The sequence below is a fragment of the Rhinoraja longicauda genome, chromosome 22 (genome assembly GCF_053455715.1).
Source record: "Rhinoraja longicauda isolate Sanriku21f chromosome 22, sRhiLon1.1, whole genome shotgun sequence".
NCBI lineage: Eukaryota > Metazoa > Chordata > Chondrichthyes > Rajiformes > Arhynchobatidae > Rhinoraja > Rhinoraja longicauda.
The window spans coordinates 13,243,925-13,262,669 of NC_135974.1; the positions used below are offsets into that span (position 1 = coordinate 13,243,925).

Below are 18,745 nucleotides of genomic sequence, written 5' to 3' on the forward strand. Positions count from 1 at the left end.
CCACAGGCACCTGTGGAGGCCAAGTCACTAGACATTTTTGAGGTGAAGATTCACAGGTTCTTGATTGGTAAGGGTGTCAGGGGTTATGGGGAGAAAGCGGGAGAATGGGGTTGAGAGGGAAAGATAGATCAGCCCATGATTGAATGGCGGAGTAGACTAGATGGCCTAATTCTGTTCCTCTAACTTGAGAACTTTTGAAATGTTTCATTCAGCATTGACTTTTTCTACCTATATGTTCTCTCCTAACCTCTTTCCTGTCCCTCTCTCCGCTCGTGCTTAGGTGTAAAAAGTGGGAGATTCAGGTGGAGAAGATCTACAACAAAACCCAGCGTGAGAAGTTTGCCTGGGCCATAGACATGGCAGACGATGACTATGAGTTTTAACCATTGGTGTGGCAGGCGCTGAGTGAAACACAGCCCAGGCCACCTCCGAGCTGGAGGAGATCCGTTTTTATGTATCAAGGAGAACTCTGTGGTTCCATAGCTACTGTTTTAAGAGGAAGAAAAGTAAAGCAAATATATATATATATATTCGCACTGATTAGATTGGTGCATTTATACTGTTAGAACCTTGCAATAACTTTTTTTTAATTGAGAACTACAGTCCTGTTTTGACGAAAAAATAAAATCAAATGTGCACCTGTTTTAAAAACTGGTCACTGCTGAGTCCAGGGAGAGAATCATTGGCCAGAACTGGAGACTGCATTCTTGCAATCTTGTGGTTTGTTTTTTATTTAATGTTTTAAAGAGATTAAAAGAAAAAGATTGTCCCTGACCCCCAAGCCCTAACCAACTAGCTAGAACACTAGCCCTAACATTCGTTTGACTATGAACTTCAAAATAATGAACACGAATGGTGTTAGATTTTACCAGAAAGATGATCTTTGACGTGATATGTTTTTAAAGAATTCTGCAGTGATGGAGCCTGGGGCTTTTGGAGTGGTAGGTTAGTTGCTGGGCTAATCTATAAGAAATGTCCTTTTGGGCAGAACAGTCATATCCTCGCTCCATTTTTTAAAGATGGTAGATTACCCTTCCAGCATTTCTCGGATCGTAGATCTTGTGCTCCTGGAGCCAAAGATAAAGTAGTTGTGTGAGCAAGACACTGAGCTGGGGTGGCAGCTTGGTTTGTCACGGCTAAGTCGGGAGCAGTCAAATTTGGACAAGTAAGAAATTCTCTCCTTCCCTCCTGCAGTTTTGAACAACCTCAGAGGTTTGCCATTATATGGCTGCCTCTCCCCCGACCTGTTCCGCCACTGAAATTATGCATAGTCCTCTTTTCTTACCCAATGTAAATTGGGAACTGTTTTTAATGGATGAATTGCCTGTTTCAATTTCTAAGCTGTAATGCTTTTAAAACAAAATCCTTGTTTTTTATTGAGTTGAATTGTTTGGAAGAAGTTGCCCATTTGCAGGTGAAATGGACTTAAATCGTAGCCCGCTGGAATAAATGTTGTGTCGTCTGACCCAGGGGAATAGCGAGGCTTTAAGGACTTGTCAAAGTGCTGGGGTCGGGGCGTCTAGCTTGTGCTCCATGACTAGTGCCTTGTGAGCCGTGTGTGTGGACAGTCATGGTCTATCAGTCTGATTGTTGCTCTGGGAATCTTTTTTGATGCAGTTTCTTCTAAGGAGGAACCGGGAGAAAGTAGAGATTTACCAGGTCAAAGGAGATGTTGACACCTCCTGTTTATGAAATTTGTAGCAAGTAAATGGACCATCAAGAAGTATTGAGGGGGTTTGAGGGTGAGGGGAGGGAGAAGTAGAATAGCCCCAGAGCAACATTTAAAAACTGTGATACTAGTAATATGTGGTAAGTGATTTGCTCCATCTCCCTTGCTAGCAGTGCAAGTGATCTGTGATGTTGGGGAGCAATTTTGTCTGAGCATTTGTTAAGCAGTGACCTTTTTGATCTGGTGTGTACTTGAGTTTCTTTACCCTTTAAAAAAAAAAAAGGTTTCCTTATCTGTGACTGAGATGAAATCCTTTTGAGACAGAGTTATTGGATAGTGACCAACACCCAACAGCAACTTCGTGCCCAGTGGACCTTGCGTAACTGCAAGCTGTATGTTTTGGGGTTTTGGGGGCTTTTGTCAATGGGGGAAGTATCTACAGCTCGGTTTAATTTACTACGATTGTAATTAATTTTAAAAGTGTGCTGTTAATTAGTACCTTCTTCCTCGTGCATTTTAAAGGCTCCTTGCACTCCATCGAGTAATTATTTGGGTTGTCTGAATAATTATTCCCAGATATTTTGAACCATTTTGAGAAAAGGACATCTTAAGAGGCCTTTATTGCTGTGAATATGTATTTTGTTGTATTTATAAAATTTAAAAAAAAACATTTCAGCTTGACTTGGGGAAAACAAGTAGACAAGTGAACTCATTCAGAGGCCCTGTCACCAAAGAGTAAGGGGACTTGATTTAAATGTGTCTGCTGGTTTAAGGTGATTTTTTTTTTTTTTTTTTTAACTGTGATTGTTTTTATTTTTTATTTTTATGAGACATGCAACTTTTTAATGCTTCAACTCAGGTTAGAGAGTGCACGTGCGAGTGAGAAAGGGTACCTCAATGAACTTGCCTACAATTCCAGTATTTGTGACTTTTTTTTCCCATTAAAACTCTACATAATTTTAGCCTAACTGGACAGCTGGCCCAGTAACCTGAAACAGAAGTGTCGTCATTATTTATTTTTTTTCTCTTTCTCTCTCTCTCTCTCTCTCTCTCTTAATTTTAGATGATGTAAACATTTGCTGTAATTAGGAAGGGGTCTGTTATAAGGTGGTGCTTGTTCAGTTAAGGGAGCATTCAGCTTAGATCAACTGGTGGAGAAAACATTTCTCCAGGATTCCCCCACCCAAATATATGCACACACCCTTCACCACACTGCCTGACAATCTTTGTTGGCGTGGCCACCCAACTCACTTGATGCTGTCGTCATTGGCACGTTCACCCACCCCCTATCTGGAGCTTTCCAGACATTCATAGTATAGAGCATGTTGCCCTGTCCGTAAGTAAATAATGGATTTTTGCCGTATCAATTTCCGAGCCATTTTAAAATCAAATTTGGATGCGTCCATTGTTAAGAGCACTTCTTTGTAAATTGGCTTTTTTTGTTTTGAAGTGTTGGGCAATTATTAGGGAAGTCATTTCAAGAGAGTTTTTTGCAGAATAACAAATGTTACAACGTCAGACCAACGGGGGGGGGGGGTTGACCACTGCAATAGCCACCCAGAATTCTATCTGATGATTATAAGGGGAATGGATTTGAGTTGGGAAGAATTTGTCTGATATGGGAAGCTAAGGAATGGGAGCCCAACTCAAATCTGCGCTGCAATGCTAACCATGAAGAGTCACCTGTAAAGTAAGTTTGGGACGGATTGCAGTGACTTCTCGGTCGGTAATACATCCACAGATGCCAAACGCGTAATCCGACATTAAGAGGTAGCCTGACTCGGGTGTGGGGCCGATCTATTGGCTTTGGGGATAAAGCCATGCGTTTCATTTGGGCCTTGTAGAGAAAGCTTTTGTTTGCATTTTGCCTTGTGCTACATGTGAACTGACATTACTTGAAGCTGACACTGGATGAGAAAGTGATAATGGCTCAGGACCAGCGCTGCATAAGCACGCAGTAAGGAACCTTCTCAGATGGTGAGAAATATATGTGGCTGGCTAACGCACCCCATTATTGCCCATCCGGTTTGAAAGCCAATTCTTTGCTTATCATGTAACCTAGAATTAATTAAAATCTAGATAATGAAATTACAGGTAGGGAGGGGGACTGGCGGAGGTCCAGATCTCCTTTTCCCACCATCCTGCCCCCAACCTGTTCACTCTTCACGTTTGACCTATGCCACAGGGGACCTTGGTAACAATTGGTGCATGTCTTTCTGCTTTGCACGTCACCCTGTGTTGTGCATCATAGTGAGGAGGGTGGGAAATCAATACAATGTGTGGCACTAAACTTTTAATCCAAAATATTGACCATTGGGACTCCAAATTATGTCATATGCAGTGCCAATATTTAAAACTGATCCACCACGTTACTTAAATTGCTTTTTGTTTTAACCCTGTTACCTCACTGTGGATACGGAATAGAATCTGCGGTTTAAAATTAACAACGGGCCGAGCCCACGCTTTCCAAAAGGGTGTACGTAACTGTTGGGACAACCGCCATTTACAAATTCAATTAATTGGGCAAGTGCTGCTCTTCAACCAACCCCCAAGACCCATTTCTCTATGTCCTAGCTGAACATGGGAATGGGGTTGGTTATCAAATGAAACGTTGCATTGAACATGCCATGCTCTTGTCCATCCTTCCCCCCCCCCCCCCCCACCCTTCCCTTTTAAACTTTTGAACCCTTATTCACTTCCCTTTTCCTTCAGCCCACCCCAGAACCCCCCCCCCCCCCTCCATCCTCCAAAACATAATCTCTTGTCGCCTAGGAAAAAAGGTTATAAAAATACACTCATTTTAGGAGAGGAAATATTTTTTTGCAATTCAATGTTGGGAAGGTGGGTGGGAAATGAGTTGCCTCTTGGACCTTACCCGATAGGTTGTTGATCCATGTGTGAATCGAGCTGCTTGGTTTTGAATTGCAGGCTTTTTTTAATTTATAATTTAAACTGGAGTTCTTTTTTAGCATTTACACAGTATGTCACTGTGCTGGTGTTTTTATTTGGGCACCAATTTTAGCATGTTCCTGAGTTACAGCTATCCAGTTAGGTTTCCCTGTTCCCTGTCTATGAATCATTGTTGAGTTGTTGTAGCACATTTATCATGTACTTGTGAAACTGGCCAACATATATATAAATATATATTAAAAGATGCTTATTCAGTCTGAATTGTAATGAGGAAATTTTACATTTTTCTTCTTTCCTCTTGCCTAGAATTCTCTTTAGTGTGTGCTTTAACCGATGAGCTAGTATTCACAGACTGATGTGCACCAGGTTTTTTTTACAGATTATTTCTGTAAATTTAACATACTGCGATGAACTGTGCTCATTTGTATTTTTAAATAAACACATTGTACACTATGAATGCAGCAATCGAGTGTGTGTTAACGTGTTTTTGGAATGAAATGTTTAGATTTTTGAAACAACCATTTCTGCGCCTATCTTGATCTTCATGTGAAGAAGCTACACACGACAATGTGAATGAGATGATAGTGTTGTCAAGACAGTAGTTTAGAGATGCAACATGGGAAGAGGCCCTTTGGCCCACCAAGTCTATGCAGACCAGCGATCACCCATACACTAGTTTTATCCTCACTAGAGACAATTTACAGAAGCCAATCGACCTACAAACCTGCACGTCTTTGGAATGTGGGGGGAAACCAGAGAAAACCCACGCAGTCACAGGAAGAACATACGAACTCCGTACAGACAGCATCTGTAGTCACGATTGAACCCGGGTCTCTGGCTCTGTAAGGCAACAACTCTATATCACTGTGACTTGCCCATGACACTTCACATTCCTGTGCAAATTCCATACAGGCAGCATCCGGAGTAAAGTACTGACTGAAGCAAGTGAAGAGCGATCTACTAGACCACCGCAACTACAAAAATGCCCAGAATATTAGACATCACCTTTGAGAGCCTCGTCAATAAAGAAGTATTGTTCATAATGCTCACTTAAGTCATTGGGAAACAATCTGACTATTAAATAGACAGCCACCATTTGGTACATCAAATCCATGCTGGCTTTGAGAAAAATAACTAGATAATTTGCCCATATGTCTTTGGAATGTGGAAAAAAGCTGGAGCACCTGTGTGGAAGACCAGGTCATGGTGAGAATGCAAACTCCACACCGACAGAACTTGAGATCAGGGTCCCCAGAGTTGTGAAACCGCAGTAATAACCGATGCACCACCTTGCATGAAGACAATGTTTATTATATTTGTAGTTTGGGAGATGTTTGGATGAACAAATAGAGCATAACAGGTTGCAAGTTGGCCAAAAGCAACATAGGAATAATCTTATCTAGAGAGTTACTCTAGATAAGAAACGTACAAAATTCTTAAGGGGTTGGACAGGCTAGATGCAGGAAGATTGTTCCCGATGTTGGGGAAGTCCAGAACAAGGGGTCACAGTTTAAGGATAAGGGGGAAGTCTTTTAGGACTGAGATGAGAAAGTTTTTTTTTCACACAGAGTGGTGAATCTGTGGAATTCTCTGCCACAGAAGGTAGTTGAGGCCAGTTCATTGGCTATATTTAAGAGGGAGTTAGATGTGGCCCTTGTGGCTAAAGGGACCAGGGGGTATGGAGAGAAGACAGGTACAGGATACTGAGTTGGAAGATCAGCCATGATCATATTGAATGGCGGTGCTGGCTCGAAGGGCCGAATGGCCTACTCCTGCACCTATTTTCTATGTCTATACCAAAAGATGGTCAACATGTCCATGTGTGGAAACAAAGAACTGCAGATGTTGGTTTATACCAAAGATAAACACAAAGTGCTGGAGTAACTCAACGGGTCAGGCAGCATCTCTGGAGAAAAAGAATAGGTGATCGTTTCAGCTGGGGACTCTTCAGTCTGAAGTATATCACCTATCCTTTTCCCCCAAAGATGCTACCTGTGAGTTATTCCTGCACTTTGTGTCTATTTTTATGTACACATGTCATTGGAACGTGGGTATAAACTCCCAAGTGCCATGAGATTTAAAACATTGAATTTGTTGTAAGAGTATGAGACTGCATTTGGCCAGAAAACATCTGAAATGCTAAATGGTTGTCAAATCCACAAGTAGCATGAAGTGTGCCATAACCTTGAAACCGTTCATTCATCCTGGCTCTATTTGTGTATGTGCCTGCCGCATTTGGCTATTTCCACGCATTGCCACACATTTTTAAATAAACACGTTGGACACTGAATGCAGCAATTGTGTGTTTGTTAATGTTTTTAATATGAAATGTCTAGATTTTTGAAATGCACAACCATTTCTGTATCCATCTTGATGCTATGTGAAAATGCTACATGTATACCATAGGTTTGGTCAAGATTACTAGTGGATTCGGTGAATCCTTTCCTCAACAAAGGGCAACAGATACAGTGACGAGATTGTCACAAAGGCCTTTGAAGTGGTACAAGTAACTTGGCAAGTTACCTCATATTCCTCTTCCCCCCACCACCCCACAAATGCTCATATCTCCCCTCCCGTTCACTTACATTTGTTCCTCTGGCTTCAAAATCTGCAACTCTTTTATTCCTATCTCGCATCAGTTGTCTTCATCTCTGGTCTTTGTCCTACCATCTGACTATCAACCCCCCTCACCACCTGTATCCACCTATCACTTGCAAGGCTTTGTCCTACAGGCCAATTAACCAAACCTGTGTCTTTTGAGGAAATCAGACCACCCAGTGAAAACCCATGCAGTCACAGAGTGGTGCAGCGGTAGAGTTGCTGCCTTACAGCGCCAGAGACACGGGTTTGACACCGACTAAGGGTGCTGTCTGGTTGAAGTTTGTACAATCACTCTGTGCATGGGTATCCTCCGGGTTCTTCAGTTTCTTCCCACACTCCGAAGAAGGTTTGTAGGTGAATTGGCTTCGGTAAAAATTGTAGATTGGAGTATTTATGGAGTGATTGCAGGTCGGCGCAGATTTGGTAGGCCGAAGAGCCTGTTTCGCACTGCAAGTCTAATGAGAATGTACAAACTCCATACAGACCCTTAGTCAGGATTGAACCTGGGTCTCTGGCGCTGTAAGGCAGCAACTCTACCCACTGCACCATAGTGCTGCCCCACTATGCCCTATGATGGACACCTTGCATTGTTTGATGCCGAATAATGTTATTGCCAATGTAGCCACTGCGGTAGTTCTTCCCTGCCTTTCATTTGGATTAACATCCATGTTCAAAAGGTTTTCTACATTCCTGCCTTATCTCTGGTGTGATGGTGGACACAAAATGCTGGAGTAACTCAGTGGGTCAGGCAGCATTCCTGTAGAAAAGGGAAAGGTGATGTTTTGGGTTGAGACCCTTCTTCAGACTGAGAGTCAGGAGAGAGCTCTAGGGGCTAGTGGAATCGAGGGATATGGGGAGAAGGCAGGCACAGGTTACCTAATGGGGATAATCAGCCATGATCGCAATGAATGGCGGTGCCGGCTCGAAGGGCCAAATGGCCTCCTGCTGCAGCTACTTTCTATATTTCTATGTTTCTATGAGAGGGAAACTAGAGGTATGTAAAGATACAAAGAACAAATGAATGAAAAGTATGAAAAGGACAAATCAAAGCCAGCACCGATGATACCTGTAGAACGGATTCACAAAATGCTAGAGTAACTCAGCAGGTCAGGCAGCATCTCAGGAGAGAAGGAACGGGTGACGTTTCGGGTCGAGACCCTTCAGACTGATGTCAGGGGGGCGGGACAAAGGAAGGATATCAGTGGAGACAGGAAGATAGAGGGAGAACTGGGAAGGAGGAGGGGAAGAGAGGGACAGAGGAACTATCTAAAGTTGGAGAAGTCAATGTTCATACCGCTGGGCTGCAAGCTGCCCAAGCGAAATATGAGGTGCTGTTCCTCCAATTTCCGGTGGGCCTCACTATGGCACTGGAGTAGGCCCATGACAGAAAGGTCAGACTGAGAATGGGAGGGGGAGTTAAAGTGCTCAGCCACCAGGAGATCAGGTTGGTTAAGGCGGACTGAGCGAAGGAAGGTGTTGAGCGAAACCTAGTTCCCCAAGTCCGAACATTCCCCTCATCCACTGCTGGTTTGAATGCACAGGTCAGTACGGCCAGGGCTCTTAGGGCGAATGGAACCAAGGGATATGGGGAAAAAGCAGGAACGGGGTACTGATTTTAGTTGATCAGCCATGATCATATTGAATGGCGGTGCTGGCTCAAATGGCCTACTCCTACACCAATTTTTCTATGTTTCAAAGTTTACAGCTGTTGCCAATAACTGTCTCCTGATCACTTAAAGGTTGACGTTCATCTTCTTAAACTAATAAGCTGCTATAGCAGTGTCAGTCAAATGCTTTTTATTTTAGGAAATGGCAGATGGCATTTAACTCTGACAAGTGCAAGGTGCTGCATTTTGGTAAGTTAGACAAGGGTAGGACACACTGTAAATGGGGGATCTGGGTCTTTTTCCCCTTGGACTGTAAGAGGCTGATGGGTAACCTTGTAGAGGTACATAAAAATCATGAGGGGCATAGAAAAGGTGAATGGTTAGTCATTTTCCCAAAGTAATAAGAGAGACTAAAATTAAATGGCGTAGATTGAAGGTAGGAGGGGAAAGACTAAATAGGGAGCTGAGGTGCAACACCAGCTTGGTGACTTTCCTACACACAAGAATGTTCTACAGCTTCTTGGATAAGTGCATTGAATCTCTGGAACACTGGAGGTTGTGGGAAGATCTGATAAAAGTATGTAAAATTATAGGAGGCATAAATAGCCTTGTATCTATGTTCTACTGAGATGGAGATCTCTGGAGAACTGTGGATAGGTGATGTTTCGGACTGGAACCCTTCAGACCGATTATACTCTGCGGAAGGGTCTCATCCTGAAACATCACCCATTCCTTCTCTCCAGAGATGCTGCCTGTCCCGCTGAGTTACTCCAGCATTTTGTGTCTGTCTTCTTCTTATACTCCTGATGTGCTTGTGGTTGCAGGAAGGGCCTTGGGGTGTCAGTAGTGAGTCACACGCCACATGATACCCAATCTCATTCCTGCTATTGTAACCATGGTATTTATGGCTGGTCCGCTTTAGCTTCTAGTCAGTGGTGAACCCCATGATGTGGGCGATGGGATCCTCGGGGATGTCGTGCCATTGAAGGTCGAGAATCGGTGGTTGGACTCTCTCTCGTTGGAGGTTGCCATTGCTTTGATAGAGGTCCACCACCGATTTTTCCTGCAACTGGTGTCCGCCCACTCCCCTTTAATCTGGACAAAATTCATTCCCACCCGCCCCTCCTCCCCTCAGACGTTCCCCGAAAATGTGGCACCTAGGCCGGGTCCCTCATCGGGACTTCCACGGCCAATCGGCGGGGTTGAATTTGTCCCCTGTGGCTGGGGCTCTGGAACTCCAGCCAAGGCCGGAGCCGGCAGATCCGTCCACATAGCCGACTTCCACGGCCAGCTTTGTGGGCCAGGATCTTGACCTCTTCTTCCAGCAAAACGGATAATCCAGAAAGGCTCTGGAACCAAGGCTGCTGGGAAATCAGTGGTGGACCTGTACTTTCATGACACAAATATCTGCACCATATATCAGTGTATACCTGAGTATTATCCTGGTTAATTCTCTAATTTTAGGTCACTTCTACAACCACCTCCCTCCCGCTTCCCCTCCCTCTCCCCGCCTCACTCCTCTACTAAGAGTCTGTTAACCAGTTCCACAGTTCACACCTAATATACTGCTCTTGGGCTCACACTTCTCACTGTCTATCAGGGAACCTCCTTGCCTGAGGTCATCTGTTGCCGGCCTCGATTTATCCTGGGGTTTTTTCACTTCCAGTTTTTTTTCCTCAATCTCCTTACTACAATCAGTCTGAAGAAGGGTCCCGACCTGACAGTTTGCCTATCCATGTTCTCCAGAGATGCTGCCTGACCCACTGAGTTACTCCAGCATGTTGTGTCTAATGTTGTACAGGTCGTGCTGTAAACTGGCATGGTTGGCTTCATTCGATGAAGAGATGTCAAGTCAAGTCAAGTCAATTTTATTTGTATAGCACATTTAAAAACAACCCACGTTGACCAAAGTGCTGTACATCTGATTAGGAAAAAAAAGAAAGAAACAACATACAGTGGGGAGAAAAGCCCATTTCTGACCTTATGATGGAAGGAAACGCTGACGAAACGGCTGAATATGGATGGAGCTGAGGCACTGCCTTGAGGAACTGCTGCAGTGATGTGGACTCACAAGGAACCTTCATCGTAATGAACATACTGACCGGCAGGGCTGGGTAGTGCGGGTTGAGGAGCGTTCGGGTCCATCGCGACTTGCGAGGAAATGTCGAGGGTCACCAGTGTAGTGGGTCTGGACGCAGCAGGAATCAGGCAAGACGCCAGGTAAGGATCAACAGTAACTTTAGTGTAGCATCAGAACATCCACTCTCTTCAGTCTCTCGCACGAGAGTCAACTCTAGCCCCTTCAGGCAAACCCCGTAGCTGCAGACCCCTCCCCAGCCCTGTCCACTCAGTGCCGAGGGGGATGACCCAGGGAGTGGCCTAATCCCCGGGCACCGCCACAATACATCAAGAGTCCAAGTACTAAATACTGAAGAGGACCAGAGGTGACAACCTACCTGTGACAAAGCCACCCTCCGATCAAAGGTTGACGGGCGAGGAGAGGGGCATGAGTTCACTGGTCGATCCACATGCACAAGGAAGGTGACAGTTGGAGGCCCACAGCAGCCTGGGGCTCGCCTGGAACGGGCACCGCTCATAACAACTGGAGCGTGGACTGGTCTTTGAAAATGGTGGCAAACCATGGCGCCTCTTGCATGCAGGCTCAGTGGAGTACTTCTGTACTCTTGCTCACAAAATGCTGGAGTAACTCAGCAGGTCAGGCAGCATCTCGGGAGAGAAGGAATGGGTGACGTTTCGGGTCGAGACCCTTCTTCAGACTGATGTCAGGGGGGCAGGACAAAGGAAGGATATAGGTGGAGACAGGAAGATAGAGGGAGATCTGGGAAGGAGGAGGGGAAGAGAGGGACAGAGGAACTATCTAAAGTTGGAGAAGTCGATGTTCATACCACTGGGCTGCAACTCTTGCTAATCGGAGATGTGCTTGGGTATGGCAATATTCCACTGGAATATTTCTAAGAAAATAATTTCACTGTGTGTTTGCACATCACACATAAAAGCACCATTGAACCATTGCCCTTTGCTTCTTGTGTTGAACCAATTTGGGATCCAATTTCTCCCTTCCCCATTTCCTTCGTTCTGAAAAGGATGCTGTAAATAGTCCCAGGCCCTACCTGGGACTATATATATCTTAATGGTCTGATTTCTCTAATGGTATCGGACCTGCCGGTTCTCTCTACTGAAATACCAACTCTTGGGTAATGGGTACAAGTGGTCTGAGGCTTGACAGTAGACGTTAAGGCATCCGCTGTTTCTGAGAGCTTGTAGTAACGTTTGGAGTAACATTGAACTTAGCCAGCAAGTAATAGCAAAACACGAAATGCTGGAGGGACTTAGTGGCGATTTTTCGGGTTGGGACCCTTCTTTAGACCGAAGAATCATCGCCTATCCATTCCCTTCACAGGTGCTGCCTGATCCGCTGAGTTCCTCCGGTACTTTTTGTTTAGAGAGGGATTCCAGCACCTGCAATTCCTTGTGCCTTTGTGAAAGTAATAGTCTATGGAAATCACAGCAGGGGATTCCTGGTTGAAAATGCCATTACCTCTAGGGGGTGCTGTTGGCAGTGATGTACAAAACACGTCCATCACTAAAGTCCTGACATGAATGCAGCTCAGATTTCTACACCACATACTCGATTTAACCCCATTTATTGCCTTAAGTCTGAAGAAGGGCCTCGACCCAAAATACCACTGGTCCACTCCCCCTAGAGATGCAGCCTGACCCACAAAGTTACTCTAACACTGCATGTTTCACTTAGGGGTGCCAACTATCTCACTCCCAAGTACGGGACAAGGTGACATCACCGCCCAGCGCCCCATGTGACCTCACCCAGTCAGCGGCCGGGAGGCAGGTTGCTACGCAATCTCCGTCAGGCGGCGCCCGGGCCTCCAGGCCTACACTGTCCGGGCCTACACTGTCCGGGCCTACAGCGTCCGGGCCTACAGTGCCCCCTGGGCCTAATACGGGATAAGGGCAGTCCCGTGTGGGACAAACCAATTTAACCCAAAATATGGGAGGTCCCGGCTAATATGGGACAGTTGGCAACCATAGTTTCACTCCAGCTTCCAGCATCTGCTGTTCTTTGTGTCTCCGTAAGAAATAGTAGGAATAGGCCTTCTAGTCCTTCAAGCCTGTTCCTTCTTGGTAACATAATGGGACGGACAACATGGACATATCTAGTTATTTAAAATCAGAGTAATTCACCGTTTTAATTGACCTTGCATTGCTAGCATTGTCTCTCATTCTCCTGTGCCTTATCTTCATTCCCTGGTAGGAGAAAGCATGTCCCCAATGACCCTTACCAATTTCTACTCATGCCCTGAGAAAGCATCTTATCAGAATAATCACAGCTTGGTAATCGCAGCTGCACAGCCCAAGACCGAAGAAGGGTCTCGACCCGAAACGTCACCCATTCCTTCTCTCCTGAGATGCTGCCTGACCCGCTGAATTATTCCAGCATTTTGTGTCTACCTGCAGGTTTGTAGGTAATTGGCTTGTGTAAATTGTACCTAATGCGTAGGATAGAACTAGTGTACGGGTGATTGAAGATAGACGTGGACTCGGTGGGCGTGGATCCTGTTTCCACATTATATTTTTTAACTAATGATTTCTTCTCATTGCTACCATTGGGCAGGAGGTACAGAAGCATAACCACACCACCAGGTTCAGAACAACAACTTTCCTACAACTGTCTTGAAGCAACCTCCACAGCCTAATCCCATCTCAACAATGGAATGTTGAGTCTGAAGAAGGGTCTCAGAATGGAGTCTGAAGAAGGGTCTCGACCCGAAACGTCGTCCATTCCTTCTCTCCTGAGATGCTGCCTGACCTGCTGAGTTACTCCAGCATTTTGTAAATAAATACCTTCGATTTGTACCAGCATCTGCAGTTATTTTCTTATACTAATGGAATAATATGGATCACCTCTTGCACTACCATAGACTTGGGAACTTTCTGTTCTATGACTGATTGTAATATTAGGCACTTAATTTGCGTGCAACGATTCTCCACTGCTGCATGTTTTGTTCTGGACAAATTAACTAGTTTTCACTAAAAACTGCTGTAATTTCTGCTTCCTCCATTTTAAATCAGATCTGGTTTCCGAGTAGATTGACTTAGTTTGCTGTATAAAAGGTTCTCAATCACATTTTCTGCTCTCTGCCACCAATTCATCGGCTGATGTACGGTTGTCAATAAATACTCCGCTAAGGAAAACATCCTTGTGGATGAAGCTTCATTGCTTTTACGAAATGGTCCATGACAGAAAAAGATACGAGTTTTATAAATATGGAATTTTACAGATTTAAAATGAAAGAGTGGTTCGAAAGGTGCAGTGGCTGGTAGAAAAGGCGCCGCACAGAGCCAGAGACCCAGGATCGATCCTGTTCTCGGATGCCGTCTCTGTAGAGTTTGCACGTTCTCCCTGTAACCGCGTGGGTTTTCTCCGGATGCTCCGGTTTCTTCCCAAATCCCAAAGACGTGCCGGTTAATTGGCCTCTGTAAATTGTCCCTAGTGTGAAAGGAATGGACAATTCAATTAAATTACAATGTAAGGGCGGCACGGTAGCGCAGCGGTAGAGTTGCTGCTTTACAGCGAATGCAGCGCCGGAGACTCAGGTTCGATCCTGACTACGGGTGCTGCACTGTAAGGAGTTTGTACGTTCTCCCCGTGACCTGCGTGGGTTTTCTCTGAGATCTTCGGTTTCCTCCCACACTCCAAAGACGTACAGGTATGTAGGTTAATTGGCTGGGTAAATGTAAAAATTGTCCCTAGTGGGTGTAGGATAGTGTTAATGTACGGGGATCGCTGGGCGGCACGGACTTGGTGGGCCGAAAAGGCCTGTTTCCGGCTGTATATATATGATATGATATGATATGATATGATATGATATATGATATAAAAGTGGGATAACGTAGAACTAGTGTGAATGGGTGATTAATGGTGAGCATGGATTCAGAAGGCTGAAGGATGAGTTTCCAAACTGCATCCTTCAATTCAAAATGAATGTCGCTCCCATCTCCATTTTTTTTTTTACATCCAGCCATCGGCTTACTGTAAAGCCAACCTCCCACAGAAGGCAAGTGAAATCTTAACCAACATCCCTCCAAACGAAAACTTTATTGTGTTTTATTATTATGTGATTCATGGAACTATGTTTACCCTTACCATAAACCATGTGGTAACTCTTGTTCGTGTAGTTATGTGGAAAGGAACAACATGCAATAAACTCACTGGAAAATAAATGAAAGAAGCAAGCGATAAAATATTTCATACGCATTTAAAGATCTTTGTTTTTTGGTTTTTGTCTTTGGTTGCAACTAAGTACTTTGGGCTTTTTTGTGTAACCCCATTCTCCTGCCTTCTCCCCATAACCTCTGATACCTGTACTAATCAGGAATCTATCTATCTCTACCTTAGAAATATCCACTGACCTGGCCTCCACAGCCTTCGGTGGCAAAGAATTCCACAGATTCACCATCCCCTCTGACTAAAGAAGTTTCTCCTTTAATTCTGAGGCTATGACCTCTAGTTCTAGACTCTCCCATTAATGGAAACATCCTCTCCAGCATCTCTGGAGAACGGTGAATAGGTGACGTTTCAGGGCGGGACCCTTCTTCAGACTGATTGTGGTGGGGGGGGGGGGGGGGGGGGGGGGGGAGGGAGTTGGAAGAGGTAGGGGCAGGACAAAGCATGGCAAGTAATTTCATAGCAAGTGTTTCATAGTAAGAATTTCTTTGTTCCATTTCGCTTTATATTACAATGAACCATTCGGCATTCTGGAAATGTCTTCCTAACAGCTGCATAAATGCCACCATTATATCTGACTCTGTCACCACTCCTGGCAGCGCATTGCAGGCATCCACTACCCCACTTAAAAAAACTTTGCTCGCACATGTTCTCTAAACGTTGCCCTTCTCACCTTGAAGCTATGGCCTCGAGTTTTGACATTTCCCCCTGGGAAACAGTGTCTGTCTACTCTACACTATTTATCCCAGAGGTTCACCTGCGCCTCCTCCAACCTCATTTATTGCATCCGCTGCTCCAGATGTCAACTTATTTACATCGGCGAAACCAAGCGCAGGCTCGGCGATCGATTCGCTCAACACCTGCTCTCGGTCCGCGTTACCCAACCTGATCTCCCGGTGGCCGAGCACTTCAACTCCACCTCCCATTCCCAGTCTGACCTTTCTGTCATGGGCCTCTTCCAGTGCCATAGTGAGTCCCACCGGAAATTGGAGGAACAGCACCAGGGGTATGAACATCGACTTCTCCAACTTTAGATAGTTCCACTGTCCCTCTCTTCCCCTCCCCCTTCCCAGATCTCCCTCTATCTTCCTGTTTCCACCTATATCCTTCCTTTGTCCTACCCCCCCTTGACATCAGTCTGAAGAAGGGTCTCGACCCGAAACGTCGCCCATTCCTTCTCTCCTGAGATGCTGCCTGACCTGCTGAATTACTCCAGCATTTTGTGAATAAATACCTTCGATTTGTACCAGCATCTGCAGTTATTTTCTTATACTATTTATCCCTCTCATCATGTTATCCACTTCCACCAGGTCTCCCCTCAACCTCCAACTTTCTAGGGATAACAATCCAAGTTTGGATTAAACAATGCAAGTTTGAGATCTACCATCAAGTCACCCCTCAGCTTTCTCTTTTCTGGTAACAGGGGACCCCATCTCCTAATCAATACAACCTCTTAGTCTGTGCATATACAGGTAAAGGAGTGTATTTTGTTTCTTGCTAAGTTCCCAGCTCATTGCTCGGTAAGAAGGGTCCCGACCTGAAACGTTGTCCATCCATTCCCTTTCTAGATATTGCCTGACCCACTGAGTTCCTCCAGCACTTTGTGTTTTACTCAGGATTTTAACATCTGCAGTTCCTTCTGTCTCCATTGCCACAACCCTTCTGTATAGATTTCCTATCCAGGGCATCATTATGTTGATATTGACTGAAATTAAGGAGCTGGAAATACCTTGTTGGTCAGGCAGCACAGCAGGAGAGAGAAATGTGTTTCCGATCCGTGATCTTTCACCATAAACTTTCCCCACAATCTTGTAGTTTGTATAGTTTATTATTGTCACATGTGCCAAGGTGCAGTGAAAAGCATTATATTTCTACTGACTGGATAGCACGCAACAAAAGCTTTTCACTGTACCTCGGTACACGTGACAATAAACTAAGCCAAACTAAAGCTTTTGTTTGCATGCTATCCAGTCAAAGATAAGATTATACATGATTAAAATCAAGCTGTCCACAGTGCACAGATAAATGATACAACATCTAGTGCACGCTATAACATTGAAGTCTAATAAAGTTCGATTAAAGATAGTTCAAAGGTCTCCAATGAGGTAGATGGGAGGTCAGAACCACACTCTAGCTGAGAAGTGGATGGCTCAGTTGCCTGAGAACAGCTGGGAAGAAACTGTCCCTGAATCTGGAGGTGTGTGCTTTCACACTTCTCCACCTCTTGTCTGATGGGAGAGGGGGAAGAGGGAGTGACCGGTCCTTGATTATGCTGGTGGCCTTGCCGAGGCAGCGTGAAGTGTAGATGGAGTCAATGGAAGTGAGACTGGTTTGTGTGTGATGGTCTGGGCTACGTCCACAACTCTCTGCTTTCCCTTACTACATCTATTTTTCCTCTCCATCTATGAAGGGTCCCAGTCTTAAACGTTGCCTGTCCATTCCCTCCACAGATGCTGCCTGAACTGCTGAGTTACTTCAGCACTTTGTGTCCTTTTGTGTAAACCAGCATCTGCAGTTCCTTGTTTCTACCCTCCACAGATTCGATGATACTTTATTTTCACATGTACGTATATACAGTGAAGTTCTTTATTTAGTGCATACAATCTGGTAAAATCATAACGCAGACCTCACCTAGGCAGTGCACAAAGACGCTGCCTGAACTGCTGAGTTACTCCAGCACTTTGGGTTTTGTTCAAGATTCCAGCATCTGCAGTGCCTTGTGTCCCCCAAACACATGCTCAAGAGCCATGAATATTGCAAGTCTACAATCCCATGGACAAGTTCATCAGGAAGGCTGGCCCTGTCCTGGGGGTGGTGTTGGATTCATTGAAAATGGTCTTGGAGGGGAGGATGCTCCTCAAACTGCGGAGCATCTTGGACAATACAGCTCACCCCCTCCGTGACACACTGGTCAACCTGAGGAGCACCTTCAGCAACAGACCGGTTCCACCAAGATGTAGCACAGAACGCCACAGGAGATGCTTCTTCCCTGTGGCTATCAAACTGTACCACTCCCCCTTCTGTCGTGGGGTAGACTGACTCCCCCTCCCCAATCTTTGCACATCCCCAATCCTGAACTTTCCACTCGTCACTATAATTTCATGTCTCATGTATCTTGTCGTTTTTCATGGCTATTGGCAGGCCGGTTTCCCTCCTGGAATAAATAAAATTCTATCGTATGGTATCGTCCCTTAATTTCCACATTTAGAATAAGGGGTAGGCCATTTAGGACGGAGATGAGGGGAAAAAAAATCACCCAGAGTTGTGAATCTGTGGAATTCTCTGCCGCAGAAGACAGTGGAGGCCAATTCACTGGATGTTTTCAAGGAGTTAGATTTAGCTCTTAGGGCTAAAGGAATCAAGGGATATGGGGGGAAAAGCAGGAATGGGGTACCCCTTGGATCCGATTTATTAAGGATGCTGAGGATGCCCAAGTAACCGGAGGGTGTTGTTTACGGGCATTGTTTGTTTAGTATAAGGAGGTGAATGCTTCCCAGCGTGGGGAGTTGCAAAATAGGCTGCAGTGTGTGCAGGAACATAACTGCAGATGCTGGTACAAAACGAAGGTATTTATTCACAAAATGCTGGAGTAACTCAGCAGGTCAGGCAGCATCTCTGGAGAGAAGGAATGGGTGACGTTTCGGTCGAGACCCTTCTTCAGACAGGCTGCAGTGTAGTCTCTCTCTTTCTCCC

At 45.0% G+C, this 18,745-nt stretch overlaps 1 protein-coding gene across 1 annotated transcript in view; it reads left to right on the forward strand.

Moving 5' to 3' along the window:
* Positions 1-6,453, forward strand: part of LOC144604394 (DNA topoisomerase 1-like) — an 88,055-nt gene extending 81,602 nt beyond the window's left edge. Inside the window, exon 21 of the mRNA XM_078418746.1 lies at positions 281-6,453. Coding sequence (XP_078274872.1) covers positions 281-383 — 103 coding nt within the window. The 3' untranslated portion in view covers positions 384-6,453. The remainder of the gene's footprint in view (positions 1-280) is intronic.
* The last annotated feature ends 12,292 nt before the right edge of the window (positions 6,454-18,745 follow it).